We start from the raw sequence: 17,994 nt of genomic DNA on the forward strand, positions 1-17,994 counted from the left end.
AGAGCTGGTGTAACTGAGTCAGGTTTGTAGGCCTCCTTGTTTGCACACGCTTTTTCAGTTCTTCCCACAAATTTTCTATGGGATTGAGGTCAGGGCTTTGTGATGGCCACTCCAATACCTTGACTTTGTTGTCCTTAAGCCATTTTGCCACAACTTTGGAAGTATGATTGGGGTCAGTGTCCATTTGGAAGACCCATTTGCGACCAAGCTTTAACTTCCTGACTGATGTCATGAGATGTTGCTTCAATATATCCACATAATTTTCCTACCTCATGATGCCATCTATTTTGTGAAGTGCACCAGTCCCACCTGCAGCAAAGCACCCCCACAACATGATGCTGCCACCCCCATGCTTCACGGTCGGGATGGTGTTCTTCAGCTTGCAAGCATCCCCCTTTTTCCTCCAAACATAACGATGGTCATTACGGCCAAACAGTTGTATTTTTGTTTCATCAGACCAGAGGACATTTCTCCAAAAAGTACGATCTTTGTCCCCATGTGCAGTTGCAAACCGTAGTCTGGCTTTTTTATGGCGGTTTTGGAGCAGTGTCTTCTTCCTTGCTGAGCGGCCTTTCAGGTTATGTCGATATAGGACTCGTTTTACTGTGGATATAGATACTTTTGTACCAGTTTCCTCCAGCATCTTCACAAGGTCCTTTGCTGTTGTTCTGGGATTTATTTGCACTTTTCTCACCAAAGCACGTTCATCTCTAGGAGACAGAATGTGTCTCCTTCCTGAGCGGTATGACGGTCCCAGGGTGTTTATATTTGCGTACTATTGTTTGTACAGATGAACGTGGTACCTTCAGGCGTTTGGAATTTGCTACAAAGGATGAACCAGACTTGTGGAGGGCTACACCTGTTTTTCTGAGGTCTAGTCTGATTTCTTTAGATTTTCGCATGATGTCAAGCAAAGAGGCACCGAGTTTGAAGGTAGGCCTTGAAATACATCCACAGGTACACCTCCAATTGACTCAAATTATGTCAATTAGCATATCAGAAGCTTCTAAAGCCATGACATAATTTTCTGGAATTTTCCAAGCTGTTTAAATGCAGTCAGCTTAGTGTATGTAAACTTCTGACCCACTGGAATTGTGATACAGTGAATTATAAGTGAAATAATCTGTCTGTAAACAATTGTTGGAAAAATTACTTGTGTCATGTACAAAGTAGATGTCCTAACCGACTTACCAAAACTATAGTTTAAGAAGAAATTTGTGGAGGTGTTGAAAAACGAGTTTTAATGACTCCAACCTAAGTGTATGTACTTCAACTGTACATACAAACAGACCATTAATCAAGAACCCTCAGGGGAAATACAAAACAAACGTCCTGGAGAAGACAATCAAGGTGTAATACAAACAGACTGATTATCACAATATGGAACTATATAGAAGAACCAGATACATAAGATGTGTACATTAGGCACAAAATGAAGGGGGAAATATTGGAACTGTCCAATATGAAACACTAATTTCTGCTTGGTGTGCCCTAATGAATACAACCCAGTACACTGCAGCTACTCTGTTATCATCAATGCATTTTAATAACTATACCTACATGTACATATTACTTCAATTACCTCGACACTGTCGCCCCTCCCACATTGACTGGGAGAGAAGAGAATTGACTCTGTACCGTAACACCCTGTATATAGCCTCCACGTTGACTCTGTACCGTAATACCCTGTATATAGCCTCCACATTGACTCTGTACCGGTACCCCCTGTATATAGCCTCCACATTGACTCTGTCCCAGTAACCTCTGTATATAGCCTCCACACTGACTCTGTACCGTAACACCCTGTATATAGCCTCCACATTGACTCTGTACCGTAACACCCTGTATATAGCCTCCACATTGACTCTGTACCGGTACCCCCTGTATATAGTCTCCACATTGACTCTGTCCCAGTAACCCCTGTATATAGCCTCCACATTGACTCTGTACCGGTACTCCCTGTATATAGCCTCCACATTGACTCTGTACCGTAACACCCTGTATATAGCCTCCACATTGACTCTGTACCGTAACACCCTGTATATAGCCTCCACATTGACTCTGTACCGGTACTCCCTGTATATAGCCTCCACATTGACTCTGTACCGTAACACCCTGTATATAGCCTCCACATTGACTCTGTACAGTAACACCCTGTATATAGCCTCCACATTGACTCTGTACCGTAATACCCTGTATATAGCCTCCACACTGACTCTGTACCATAACACCCTGTATATAGCCTCCACACTGACTCTGTACCGTAACACCCTGTATATAGCCTCCACACTGACTCTGTACCATAACACCCTGTATATAGCCTCCACACTGACTCTGTACCATAACACCCTGTATATAGCCTCCACACTGACTCTGTACCGTAACACCCTGTATATAGCCTCCACACTGACTCTGTACCATAACACCCTGTATATTGCCTCCACACTGACTCTGTACCGTAATACCCTGTATATAGCCTCCACACTGACTCTGTACCGTAACACCCTGTATATAGCCTCCACATTGACTCTGTACCCATACCCCCTGTATATAGCCCCACTATTGTTATTTACTGCTGCTCTTTAATTATTTGTGATTTGAGTTGCATGGTCATGATAACAGTGAGACTAGCACCTACTTGACACCGTCTCTCTGGAAGGGCATGAGACTACGTGTCAATGAGGGGTCGATGGAGGACAGGTCAGCTTCAGGAACCTCTGATGTCTGGCTGCCTTCAAACAGGGCAGAGAACACCTGGATCACACCCCTTGGGAGAGGCTCCATCTCTACTGATGGAATGGCACCGAGAGCATCCACTGGGAAGTAGGACACGGAACAGAGTCACACGGAGCATAGAACTTTCACTGAACACAGAGCACTCACTGAATACTGAACACAGAGCACACACTGAATACTGAACACAGAGCACACACTGAATACTGAACACAGAGCACACACTGAATACTGAACACAGAGCACACACTGAATACTGAACACAGAGCACTCACTGAATACTGAACACAGAGCACACACTGAATACTGAACACAGAGCACTCACTGAATACTGAACACAGAGCACTCATTGAATACTGAACACAGAGCACTCATTGAATACTGAACACAGAGCACTCATTGAATACTGAACACAGAGCACTCACTGAATACTGAACACAGAGCACTCATTGAATACTGAACACACACCATTCACTGACTATAGAACAGAACACTCACTGACTATAGAACACTCACTGACTATAGAACACTCACTGACTATAGAACACTGACTGACTATAGAACACTCACTGACTATAGAACACTCACTGACTATAGAACACTCACTGACTATAGAACACTCACTGACTATAGAACACTCACTGACTATAGAACACTCACTGACTATAGAACACTCACTGACTACAGAACACTCACTGACTATAGAACAGAACACTCACTGACTATAGAACACTCACTGACTATAGAACACTCACTGACTATAGAACACTCACTGACTATAGAACACTCACTGACTACAGAACAGAACACTCACTGACTACAGAACACTCACTGACTATAGAACACTCACTGACTATAGAACACTCACTGACTATAGAACACTCACTGACTATAGAACACTCACTGACTATAGAACACTGACTGACTATAGAACACTCACTGACTATAGAACACTCACTGACTATAGAACACTCACTGACTATAGAACACTCACTGACTATAGAACACTCACTGACTATAGAACACTCACTGACTACAGAACACTCACTGACTATAGAACACTCACTGACTATAGAACAGAACACTCACTGACTATAGAACAGAACACTCACTGACTATAGAACACACCATTCACTGACTACAGAACACTCACTGACTATAGAACACTCACTGACTATAGAACACTCACTGACTATAGAACACTCACTGACTATAGAACACTCACTGACTATAGAACACTCACTGACTGTAGAACACTGACTGACTGTAGAACACTGACTGACTGTAGAACACTGACTGACTATAGAACACTGACTGACTATAGAACACTGACTGACTATAGAACACTCACTGACTATAGAACACTCACTGACTATAGAACACTCACTGACTATAGAACACTCACTGACTATAGAACACTCACTGACTATAGAACACTCACTGACTATAGAACACTGACTGACTATAGAACACTGACTGACTGTAGAACACTGACTGACTATAGAACACTGACTGACTATAGAACACTGACTGACTATAGAACACTCACTGACTATAGAACACTCACTGACTATAGAACACTCACTGACTATAGAACACTCACTGACTATAGAACACTGACTGACTATAGAACACTGACTGACTATAGAACACTCACTGACTATAGAACACTCACTGACTATAGAACACTCACTGACTATAGAACACTCACTGACTATAGAACACTCACTGACTATAGAACACTCACTGACTATAGAACACTCACTGACTATAGAACACTGACTGACTATAGAACACTGACTGACTATAGAACACTCACTGACTATAGAACACTCACTGACTATAGAACACTCACTGACTATAGAACACTCACTGACTATAGAACACTCACTGACTATAGAACACTCACTGACTATAGAACACTCACTGACTATAGAACACTCACTGACTATAGAACACTCACTGACTATAGAACACTCACTGACTACAGAACACTCACTGACTATAGAACAGAACACTCACTGACTATAGAACACTCACTGACTATAGAACACTCACTGACTATAGAACACTCACTGACTATAGAACACTCACTGACTATAGAACACTGACTGACTATAGAACACTCACTGACTACAGAACAGAACACTCACTGACTATAGAACACTCACTGACTATAGAACACTCACTGACTATAGAACACTCACTGACTATAGAACACTGACTGACTATAGAACACTCACTGACTATAGAACACTCACTGACTATAGAACACTCACTGACTATAGAACACTCACTGACTATAGAACACTGACTGACTATAGAACACTGACTGACTATAGAACACTCACTGACTACAGAACAGAACACTCACTGACTATAGAACACTCACTGACTATAGAACACTCACTGACTATAGAACACTGACTGACTATAGAACACTCACTGACTATAGAACACTCACTGACTATAGAACACTCACTGACTATAGAACACTCACTGACTATAGAACACTCACTGACTATAGAACACTCACTGACTATAGAACACTCACTGACTACAGAACACTCACTGACTACAGAACACTCACTGACTATAGAACAGAACACTCACTGACTATAGAACAGAACACTCACTGACTATAGAACAGAACACTCACTGACTATAGAACACACCATTCACTGACTACAGAACACTCACTGACTATAGAACACTCACTGACTATAGAACACTCACTGACTATAGAACACTCACTGACTATAGAACACTCACTGACTATAGAACACTCACTGACTATAGAACACTGACTGACTGTAGAACACTGACTGACTGTAGAACACTGACTGACTATAGAACACTCACTGACTATAGAACACTCACTGACTATAGAACACTCACTGACTATAGAACACTCACTGACTATAGAACACTCACTGACTATAGAACACTCACTGACTATAGAACACTGACTGACTGTAGAACACTGACTGACTGTAGAACACTGACTGACTGTAGAACACTGACTGACTATAGAACACTCACTGACTATAGAACACTCACTGACTATAGAACACTCACTGACTATAGAACACTCACTGACTATAGAACACTCACTGACTATAGAACACTCACTGACTATAGAACACTCACTGACTATAGAACACTCACTGACTATAGAACACTCACTGACTATAGAACACTCACTGACTACAGAACACTCACTGACTATAGAACAGAACACTCACTGACTATAGAACAGAACACTCACTGACTACAGAACACACCATTCACTGACTACAGAACACTCACTGACTATAGAACACACCATTCACTGACTACAGAACACTCACTGACTACAGAACACTCACTGACTACAGAACACTCACTGACTATAGAACACTCACTGACTATAGAACACTCACTGACTATAGAACACTCACTGACTATAGAACACTGACTGACTGTAGAACACTGACTGACTGTAGAACACTGACTGACTATAGAACACTGACTGACTATAGAACACTGACTGACTATAGAACACTCACTGACTATAGAACACTCACTGACTATAGAACACTCACTGACTATAGAACACTGACTGACTATAGAACACTGACTGACTATAGAACACTGACTGACTGTAGAACACTGACTGACTGTAGAACACTGACTGACTATAGAACACTCACTGACTATAGAACACTCACTGACTATAGAACACTCACTGACTATAGAACACTCACTGACTATAGAACACTCACTGACTATAGAACACTCACTGACTATAGAACACTCACTGACTATAGAACACTCACTGACTATAGAACACTCACTGACTATAGAACACTCACTGACTATAGAACACTCACTGACTATAGAACACTCACTGACTATAGAACACTCACTGACTATAGAACACTCACTGACTATAGAACACTCACTGACTATAGAACACTGACTGACTATAGAACACTCACTGACTATAGAACAGAACACTCACTGACTATAGAACACACCATTCACTGACTACAGAACAGAACACTCACTGACTAGAGAACACACCATTCACTGACTATAGAACAGAACACTCACTGACTATAGAACACTCACTGACTATAGAACACTCACTGACTATAGAACACTCACTGACTATAGAACACTCACTGACTATAGAACACTCACTGACTATAGAACACTCACTGACTATAGAACACTCACTGACTATAGAACACTCACTGACTATAGAACACTCACTGACTACAGAACAGAACACTCACTGACTACAGAACACACCATTCACTGACTACAGAACAGAACACTCACTGACTACAGAACACACCATTCACTGACTACAGAAAAGAACACTCACTGACTACAGAACACACCATTCACTGACTACAGAACAGAACACTCACTGACTATAGAACACACCATTCACTGACTACAGAACAGAACACTCACTGACTACAGAACACACCATTCACTGACTACAGAACAGAACACTCACTGACTATAGAACACTCACTGACTATAGAACACTCACTGACTATAGAACACTCACTGACTATAGAACACTCACTGACTATAGAACACTCACTGACTATAGAACACTCACTGACTATAGAACACTGACTGACTATAGAACACTGACTGACTATAGAACACTCACTGACTATAGAACACTCACTGACTATAGAACACTCACTGACTGTAGAACACTCACTGACTGTAGAACACTCACTGACTGTAGAACACTGACTGACTGTAGAACACTGACTGACTGTAGAACACTGACTGACTGTAGAACACTGACTGACTGTAGAACACTGACTGACTGTAGAACACTGACTGACTGTAGAACACTGACTGACTGTAGAACACTGACTGACTATAGAACACTGACTGACTATAGAACACTGACTGACTATAGAACACTGACTGACTATAGAACACTGACTGACTATAGAACACTGACTGACTATAGAACACTCACTGACTATAGAACACTCACTGACTATAGAACACTCACTGACTATAGAACACTCACTGACTATAGAACACTCACTGACTATAGAACACTCACTGACTATAGAACACTCACTGACTATAGAACACTCACTGACTATAGAACACTCACTGACTATAGAACACTGACTGACTATAGAACACTGACTGACTATAGAACACTGACTGACTATAGAACACTGACTGACTATAGAACACTCACTGACTATAGAACACTCACTGACTATAGAACACTCACTGACTATAGAACACTGACTGACTATAGAACACTGACTGACTATAGAACACTGACTGACTATAGAACACTGACTGACTATAGAACACTGACTGACTATAGAACACTGACTGACTATAGAACACTGACTGACTATAGAACACTGACTGACTATAGAACACTGACTGACTATAGAACACTGACTGACTATAGAACACTGACTGACTATAGAACACTGACTGACTATAGAACACTGACTGACTATAGAACACTGACTGACTATAGAACACTCACTGACTATAGAACACTCACTGACTATAGAACACTCACTGACTATAGAACACTCACTGACTGTAGAACACTCACTGACTGTAGAACACTCACTGACTGTAGAACACTGACTGACTGTAGAACACTGACTGACTGTAGAACACTGACTGACTGTAGAACACTGACTGACTGTAGAACACTGACTGACTGTAGAACACTGACTGACTGTAGAACACTGACTGACTATAGAACACTGACTGACTGTAGAACACTGACTGACTATAGAACACTGACTGACTATAGAACACTGACTGACTATAGAACACTGACTGACTATAGAACACTCACTGACTATAGAACACTGACTGACTATAGAACACTGACTGACTATAGAACACTGACTGACTATAGAACACTGACTGACTATAGAACACTGACTGACTATAGAACACTGACTGACTATAGAACACTGACTGACTATAGAACACTGACTGACTATAGAACACTCACTGACTATAGAACACTCACTGACTATAGAACACTCACTGACTATAGAACACTCACTGACTATAGAACACTCACTGACTATAGAACACTCACTGACTATAGAACACTGACTGACTATAGAACACTGACTGACTATAGAACACTGACTGACTATAGAACACTGACTGACTATAGAACACTCACTGACTATAGAACACTCACTGACTATAGAACACTCACTGACTATAGAACACTCACTGACTATAGAACACTCACTGACTATAGAACACTCACTGACTATAGAACACTCACTGACTATAGAACACTCACTGACTATAGAACACTCACTGACTATAGAACACTCACTGACTATAGAACACTCACTGACTATAGAACACTCACTGACTATAGAACACTCACTGACTATAGAACACTGACTGACTATAGAACACTCACTGACTATAGAACACTCACTGACTATAGAACACTCACTGACTATAGAACACTCACTGACTATAGAACACTCACTGACTATAGAACACTGACTGACTATAGAACACTGACTGACTATAGAACACTGACTGACTATAGAACACTCACTGACTATAGAACACTCACTGACTATAGAACACTCACTGACTATAGAACACTCACTGACTATAGAACACTCACTGACTATAGAACACTCACTGACTATAGAACACTGACTGACTATAGAACACTCACTGACTATAGAACACTCACTGACTATAGAACACTCACTGACTATAGAACACTGACTGACTATAGAACACTGACTGACTATAGAACACTCACTGACTATAGAACACTCACTGACTATAGAACACTCACTGACTATAGAACACTCACTGACTATAGAACACTCACTGACTATAGAACACTCACTGACTATAGAACACTCACTGACTATAGAACACTCACTGACTATAGAACACTGACTGACTATAGAACACTCACTGACTATAGAACACTCACTGACTATAGAACACTCACTGACTATAGAACACTGACTGACTATAGAACACTGACTGACTATAGAACACTCACTGACTATAGAACACTCACTGACTATAGAACACTCACTGACTATAGAACACTCACTGACTATAGAACACTCACTGACTATAGAACACTCACTGACTATAGAACACTCACTGACTATAGAACACTCACTGACTATAGAACACTCACTGACTATAGAACACTCACTGACTATAGAACACTCACTGACTATAGAACACTCACTGACTATAGAACACTCACTGACTATAGAACACTGACTGACTATAGAACACTCACTGACTATAGAACACTCACTGACTATAGAACACTCACTGACTATAGAACACTCACTGACTATAGAACACTGACTGACTATAGAACACTCACTGACTATAGAACACTCACTGACTATAGAACACTCACTGACTATAGAACACTCACTGACTATAGAATGCAGAGTCGCAGACCATTCAGCAGAGACGGCTAGCGGATACATGACCATGTGTCAAAACAATGACCACAACAGGATAATACTTACTAAGTCTTTTATAATCCTCAAGCAAGAAACTCCACTTTCTTGTCTTCATATCTAAACAAAAGAGAGAATATATAATATTACAAAGCACTATCCAAAACTTGATACTGATGAATATATGAAAATGAAATAATACACTTGAAAAAAGTAGGAAAATTAACTAACAGGTCTAGGGCTGTCGAATGCCAGTCTCACGGTAATTGATCGTTAATAACAGAAATATGTTTAACAGCTCTTATGCACCACAGGCTAGTTCATTTAGCAGACAAGATATAAGTCTCGTACCATTATTTGATATTATTGTAAGAATAATATAACTGAACTTAGCTGAATAAAATAGAAAGGATATTCTTCCCATTCCGGAGCGAGTGCACATATGAAGTGTTGAGCGTAAAAGTAGATTTAGATGTGAATGACACAAACCTTAGAATGTGTAAGAAATCAAAACACACGGGGCTGCATGATGCGACTACAGGCTATTGATAATTTCAAACCGTTGCTCTCTGTTCCTTTCCTCAGCCTGCACACCCTGTTCTCTCATCAAGTCATCATATTCTCAATTTAATCTGGTCTTTGCTAATTTGTAAAAATGTGTTTGGATTTAGAATGGCCCGTTATCAAATGTGAAGGTACATGGTCAGGGGGAAAGGCATGTCATCCGTATGCTGCTTCCTGCAGTTCACATCATGCTGGCTAGGATACTCCGGTTAAATAGAGGAACAGCTGACAAAGACATAGAGCAGCAGCAGGGATCCTCCTATTTTTAGCAGCAACCATCAGAGCTCTGCTTTCACACGGGATTGCATAAAGAAATGTCTGGGACTGGGAGACTAGTCAGGATCGAGGCAAAGATGAATGGAGAAAAGTACAGAGAAATCCTTGATGAAAATCTGCTCTAGAGCGCTCAGGACCTCAGTATGGGGCGAAGGTACACCTTCCAACAGGATAAAGACCCTAAGCACACAGCCAAGACAATGCATGAGTGGCTTTGGGACATTTTTCGTAATGTCCTTGAGTGGCCCAGCCAGAGACCGGACTTAAACCTGATCGATCATCTCTGGAGAGATCTGAAAATAGCTGTGCAGCAACGCTCCCCATCCGACCTGACAGAGCTTGAGAGGATCTGCAGAGAAGAATGGGAGAAACTCCCCAAATACAGGTGTGCCAAGCTTGTAACATCATACTCAAGAAGACTCGAGGCTGTAATCGCTGCCAAAGATGCTTCAACAAAGTACTGAGTAAAGGGTCTGAATACTTATGTAAATGTAAGTTTTGTATTTAATTTCTATAAGCAAAAATGGCTTAAAAAACAGTTTTTGCTTTGTCATTATGGGGTATTGTGTGTAGATTGATGAGCGGAAAAAACTATTTAATCCATATTAGAATAAGGCTGTAACTAGAGGTCAACCGATTAATCGGCATGGCCAAGTTTTCATAACAATCGGTAATTGTCATTTTTGGACGCCGATTACATTGCATTCCACGAGGAAACAGCATAGCAGGCTGACCACCTGTTACGCGAGTGCAGCAAGGAGCCAAGGTAAGATGCTAGCTAGCCTTAAACTTCTCATAAAAAACTATCAATCTTCACATAATCACTAGTTAACTTAGTAATATCATCAACCATGTGTAGTTAACTAGCTTGTCCTGCGTTGCATATAATCAATGCGGTGGCTGTTAATTTATCACCGAATAACTACTTCAACTTCGCCAAACGGGGGATGATTTAACAAAAACGCATTTGCGAAAAAAGCACAATCGTTGCACGAATGTACCTAACCATAAACATCTATGTATTGATTTTAAGAAAGGCATGGGAGTATATATTTGTAAACCTGCATATTTAGTTAAAAGAAATTCATGTTAGCAGGCAATATTAACTAGGGACATTGTGTCATTTCTCTTGCGTTCATTGCACGTAGAGTCCGGGTATATGCAACAGTTTGCGCCGCCAGGCTCATTGCGAACTAATGAGCGGTGGTAGGCGGCAGCAGACTGGTAAGCATTCATTCAAACTTAACTGCGTTTGCCAGCAGCTCTTAGCAATGCTTGAAGCACAGCTCTGTTTATGACTTCAAGCCTATCAACTCCTGAGATTAGGCTGGCAATACTAGTGCCTATAAGAACATCCAATAGTCAAAGGTCTATGAAATACAAAATGGCATAGAGAGAAAGTCGTCAACGCGTCATAATTCCTATAATAACTACAATCTAAAACGTCTTAACTGGGAATGTTGAAGAACTGGGAATGTTGAAGAGCTGGGAATATTGAAGAGCTGGGAATGTTGAAGAGCTGGGAATATTGAAGAGCTGGGAATATTGAAGAGCTGGGAATATTGAAGAGCTGGGAATGTTGAAGAGCTGGGAATGTTGAAGAGCTGGGAATGTTGAAGAGCTGGGAATGTTGAAGAGCTGGGAATGTTGAAGAGCTGGGAATATTGAAGAGCTGGGAATATTGAAGAGCTGGGAATGTTGAAGAGCTGGGAATGTTGAAGAGCTGGGAATGTTGAAGAGCTGGGAATGTTGAAGAGCTGGGAATATTGAAGAGCTGGGAATGTTGAAGAGCTGGGAATATTGAAGAGCTGGGAATATTGAAGAGCTGGGAATATTGAAGAGCTGGGAATGTTGAAGAGCTGGGAATGTTGAAGAGCTGGGAATGTTGAAGAGCTGGGAATGTTGAAGAGCTGGGAATATTGAAGAGCTGGGAATATTGAAGAGCTGGGAATATTGAAGAGCTGGGAATATTGAAGAGCTGGGAATATTGAAGAACCGGGAATATTGAAGAACTGGGAATATTGAACCACCATATGTTCTGAGCAAGGAACTTAAAATGTTATATTTTTTGGGCACTTTTACTTTCTTCTCCAACACTGTTTGCATTATTTAAACAAAATTTAGCATGTTTCATTATTTATTTGAGACTAAATTGATTTTATTTATGTATTATATTAAGTTAAAATAAAAGTGTTCATTCAGTATTGTTGTAATTGTCATTATTACAAATATATATAAATACATTTAAAAAATGACCGATTAATCGGTATCGGCTTTTTTTGGTAATTGGTCGACCTCTTTCTGTAACCTAACAAAATGTGGAAAAAGTCAAGGGGTCTGAATACTTTCCGAAGGCACTCTATGTACAAGACATCTTCAAAAAATAATTGAGTACCAGGCCATTATGACCTGATGGAGGGACAATAAAGCCCTGAGTACCAGGTCATTATGACCTGATGGAGGGACAACAGAGCCCTGAGTACCAGGTCATTATGACCTGATGGAGGGACAACAGAGCCCTGAGTACCAGGTCATTAGGACCTGATGGAGGGACAACAGAGCCCTGAGTACCAGGCCATTAGGACCTGATGGAGGGACAATAGAGCCCTGAGTACCAGGTCATTATGACCTGATGGAGGGACAATAGAGCCCTGAGTACCAGGTCATTAGGACCTGATGGAGGGACAACAGAGCCCTGAGTACCAGGCCATTAGGACCTGATGGAGGGACAACAGAGCCCTGAGTACCAGGCCATTAGGACCTGATGGAGGGACAATAGAGCCCTGAGTACCAGGCCATTAGGACCTGATGGAGGGACAATAGAGCCCTGAGTACCAGGCCATTAGGACCTGATGGAGGGACAATAGAGCCCTGAGTACCAGGCCATTAGTGACCTCATGGTCATTAGCGACTTGGGTAAATCTACTACCGACTAGAGGTCGACCGATTAATCGGAATGGCCGATTAATTAGGGCCGATTTCAAGTTTTCATAACAATCAGATTTTTTTTTTTACACCTTTATTTAACTAGGCAAGTCAGTTAAGAACACATTCGTATTCGTATGACGGCCTAGGAACAGATTTTTAACCTTGTCAGCTCGGGGGATCCAATCTTGCAACCTTACAGTTAACTAGTCCAATGCTCTAACACCTGATTACATTGCACTCCACGAGGAGCCTGCCTGTTACGCAAATGCAGTAAGCTAAGGTAAGTTGCTAGCTAGCATTAAACCTATCTTATAAAAAACAATCAATCAATGACTGGCATTGCGCCAATGTGTACTTAACCATAAACATCAATGCCTTTCTTAAAATCAATACACAAGTATATATTTTTAAACCTGCATATTTAGCTAAAAGAAATCCAGGTTAGCAGGCAATATTAACCAGGTGAAATTGTGTCACTTCTCTTGCGTTCATTGCACGCAGAGTCAGGGTATATGCAACCGTTTGGGCCGCCTGGCTCTTTGCGAACTAATTTGGCAGAATTTTACGTAATTATGACATAACATTGAAGGTTGTGCAATGTAACAGGAATATTTAGACTCATGGATGCCACCCGTTAGATAAAATACGGAACGGAAAAAATCGCTTTGTTTTCGAGGTGATAGTTTCCGGATTAGTCAAAGGTATATGGTTTAGAGAGAAATAGTCGACGCGTTATAATTCCTGTAATAACTTTTGGCTGAACTTGAAAGGGGTTCCTTCGTTATTTTACCGTTCATGTCTTGATCTACTTCAAATAAGGTCTGTGTTTCGCGGAGGAGCAGACTGACAGGGGACCATGCAGACAAGCTCTGCTTTCTGCACTACAACCTAAAACTTGTTAACTGGGAATATTGAAGACCCATGAAAGCTGGTGGTTCGTTTTAACATATGTCCTCATGTTATTTGAGACTAAATTGATTTTATTTATGTATTATATTAAGTTAAAATAAAGGTGTTCATTGTTCATTCAGTATTGTTGCAATTGTCATTATTACAAAAATGTGTGTGTGTGTGTATGATATATATATATATAAATACATCGTTTAAAAAAAAAGTTATATTTTTTTTAAATCGTCCGATTAATCGGTATTGGCTTTTTTGCCCCCCAATAATCGGTATCGGCGTTGAAAAATCATAATCAGTCGACCTCTACTACCAACACATGTCCAGAGTGCATAAGAGAATATTACCATGACTGAATGGTCATGTGGATTTTGACTGTGGCCATGACTGCCAGTGTGGTGGTAATACTGTCACCGCAACAGTCCTAAAACAGGTTTCACTTACCATAGTTCTTGGAAGGCATCTGTTTGAATGCAGCGATGACGTCAACATGGTATCCAACGTCGACCTCGAAGCGTGATCGTGACACCAGGGTGGCGTGGCCCTGTAAGGTGGCCCCTGGTCTCTGCCAGCCACTACACAGCTTCAGCAGGGCCCCAAGCGTAGCAGTGTCACGGGACCGGCTAGACGCCGGCGCCACGTCAATACCCCCCACCAGAGGTGTCAGACAGGAGATGGAGCCTGCCTCCTCCACTACAACAGGAAATACATGGGCCTTCTTAGATAGTCCCGAATGGCACTCTATTCCGTATACAGTGCACTACTTTGGACCAGAGCCCTACAGGCTCTATTGGGACAAAGACAATATGTTTACTTGACCAATACATGTGATTATCTTCTTAAAGTATATGAGTGTGTAGGCCTCTCATACTTAGCTGACGATAGTCCTCAAGGCTGAAGTTCCACATCTTGGTAGCAGGGTCTGTTGGAGATAAAAGATAAAACAACAAGAAGACATAAAAAACAAGTGTACGTAATCTAAGGGTATAGAATAGAAAATAAATATTAGTTATTACACCATATAGAGCTGTAATTCACCTTTCTACCGGACAAATAACCAGGATGAATTTAAAATACATCCATTAAAAAAACTCACCATAGTTCCGAGAAGGGATGTTTTTGAACACAGCAATCAGCTCAGCATGGTAGGCGACTTCCACTCTGAAACGCTCCTCTGAGTGAGAGACACATTTCCCTCTGACTGTGACGGCAGGGGTCTTCACAGGTGGAGAGTTACTAACGTCAGTACTGCTGGAGGAAGGCTGCCGTCTCACAGCACTCTGGACAGATGGTGATGTGGCTCCATGTTTGGTTCCTTGTTTATAGAAACTACCAATGGCACTTCCAGAACTGGAAGACAGGCCAGAAGAAGAGGTCTTTGGATGAGGTTTAGAAACAGAGAAACTGGCAGTTGCACTTGTAGGATATGGACCAGGTAACACTGCTCTATTCGGCTGTGGAGGTTTGAACACAGAGGATACATTTTGGCCTGATGAGGATGCCTTGGGTCCATATGAACTACCAGTACCAGTGGAACCTCCAGAAATGGAAGATGATGGGCCACCTGGTGTCTTTGGCTGAAGAGGTTTGAACACTGAGGGGCTTCCTCCTGTTGACACATCTAACCCTTTCAAGGAATGTTGTCCCTTTGGGAGAGGTAGTGGGTCTATTACTTTGATCTGAGGAGACAAAGACAAAAAACAGTACATTAGAAACAAGTCATTGCCAACAGACAAACCAAAAACAAATATAACTGTACAAAACGTCAAGGTATCACTCCTCACCTGTTTAGTGGCAGTATGGGAGAATAGTGAATTCTGTCCAGACTTGTCCCTTGGGCTAGAAAACAACTGGTTAGGTCTCCTGTCTTGACCCTGTGGAACATAATTCTGAAGCACAGTATTAGGTGGATGATGAGTCAGTCCTGGTCGGGGAGTTGAGTTAGAAGGTGGGCCAGAGTGAGGGTTAATGCCTTGCTGAGGAGCACTGGCTGGGCTGTTGAGCCCTGATATGGGCGTCTGGTTGTTTGACTGAGCAGCCTGTCTCTGTGCTCTAATCGCTAAAGCTCTCCGTCTATTGTCCTCTATCTTCTGCTGCTGCTCTGCCGTCAAAGAGCTAGACATGGTTAATTATTAGCTAGCTATATAGCCTGCTAATTTGCTGGCAAGTTAGGTTGTAGCTAGCTAGCTATCGTTAGCTTGCTAACAAGTCGGAAAAGTTCACAGCCCATATCGGTAAGCGAAATATGAATAAACAAGTAGCAGAGTTATCTAGCTATATCTAAATACGACATATTTTCGCTAACGACCTACGCTAAAACAACAAAAGCAGAAGTTCTTCGTAAGTATATTGACTAGTTTCTGGTTTCTTGTTTGGGATCTCTGCGAAGGAAGTGACGTTTAACAATAACAAGTCACGTGGTGCAAATGTTCGGCGCTTTTATTTAAAAAAATGTTTTTTTTTATTCTTTCAATACCATTAGTTTTTCAATAAGAAACAGGCATATGTGCAGTGATACTATATATACATATCTGTGCCATTTGCAGTATTGGGAGTCATTCTCACATATCACAAAGCCAGATCCTGACTAGAAAAGTGATGTATATTTCCTAAAGAAAATGTGATGTGATGTGCTTGCTAGCTTGTTTTAAATCGATTTATGGATGTGAAATTAGTTATAGTAGTGGTAGTGACTGGTTATAGTTATAGTAGTGGTAGTGACTGGTTATAGTAGTGGTAGTGACTGGGTATAGTTATAGTAGTGGTAGTGACTGGTTATAGTTATAGTAGTGGTAGTGACTGGTTATAGTTATAGTAGTGGTAGTGACTGGTTATAGTAGTGGTAGTGACTGGGTATAGTTATAGTAGTGGTAGTGACTGGTTATAGTTATAGTAGTGGTAGTGACTGGTTATAGTTATAGTAGTGGTAGTGACTGGTTATAGTAGTGGTAGTTTCTACAGTAGTAATGGTAGTGACTGGTTATACTTATAGTAGTGGTAGTGACTGGTTATAGTAGTGGTAGTGACTGGTTATAGTAGTGGTAGTGACTGGTTATAGTTATAGTAGTGGTAGTGACTGGTTATAGTTATAGTAGTGGTA

At 41.2% G+C, this 17,994-nt stretch overlaps 1 protein-coding gene across 1 annotated transcript in view; it reads right to left on the minus strand.

Annotated features, from left to right (window-relative positions):
• Nucleotides 1-17,303, minus strand: part of smarcal1 (SWI/SNF related, matrix associated, actin dependent regulator of chromatin, subfamily a-like 1) — a 59,402-nt gene extending 42,099 nt beyond the window's left edge. The window contains exons 1-6 of the mRNA XM_071341919.1: nt 16,679-17,303; nt 15,991-16,573; nt 15,766-15,816; nt 15,339-15,587; nt 10,293-10,343; nt 2,639-2,816 (exon numbers count right to left, since the gene is read on the minus strand). Of these exons, the coding sequence (XP_071198020.1) occupies nt 2,639-2,816; nt 10,293-10,343; nt 15,339-15,587; nt 15,766-15,816; nt 15,991-16,573; nt 16,679-17,017 (1,451 nt within the window). The 5' untranslated portion in view covers nt 17,018-17,303. The remainder of the gene's footprint in view (nt 1-2,638; nt 2,817-10,292; nt 10,344-15,338; nt 15,588-15,765; nt 15,817-15,990; nt 16,574-16,678) is intronic.
• Nucleotides 17,304-17,994: the final 691 nt, after the last annotated feature.

The sequence above is a fragment of the Salvelinus alpinus genome, chromosome 14 (genome assembly GCF_045679555.1).
Source record: "Salvelinus alpinus chromosome 14, SLU_Salpinus.1, whole genome shotgun sequence".
Taxonomy (NCBI): Eukaryota; Metazoa; Chordata; class Actinopteri; order Salmoniformes; family Salmonidae; genus Salvelinus; species Salvelinus alpinus.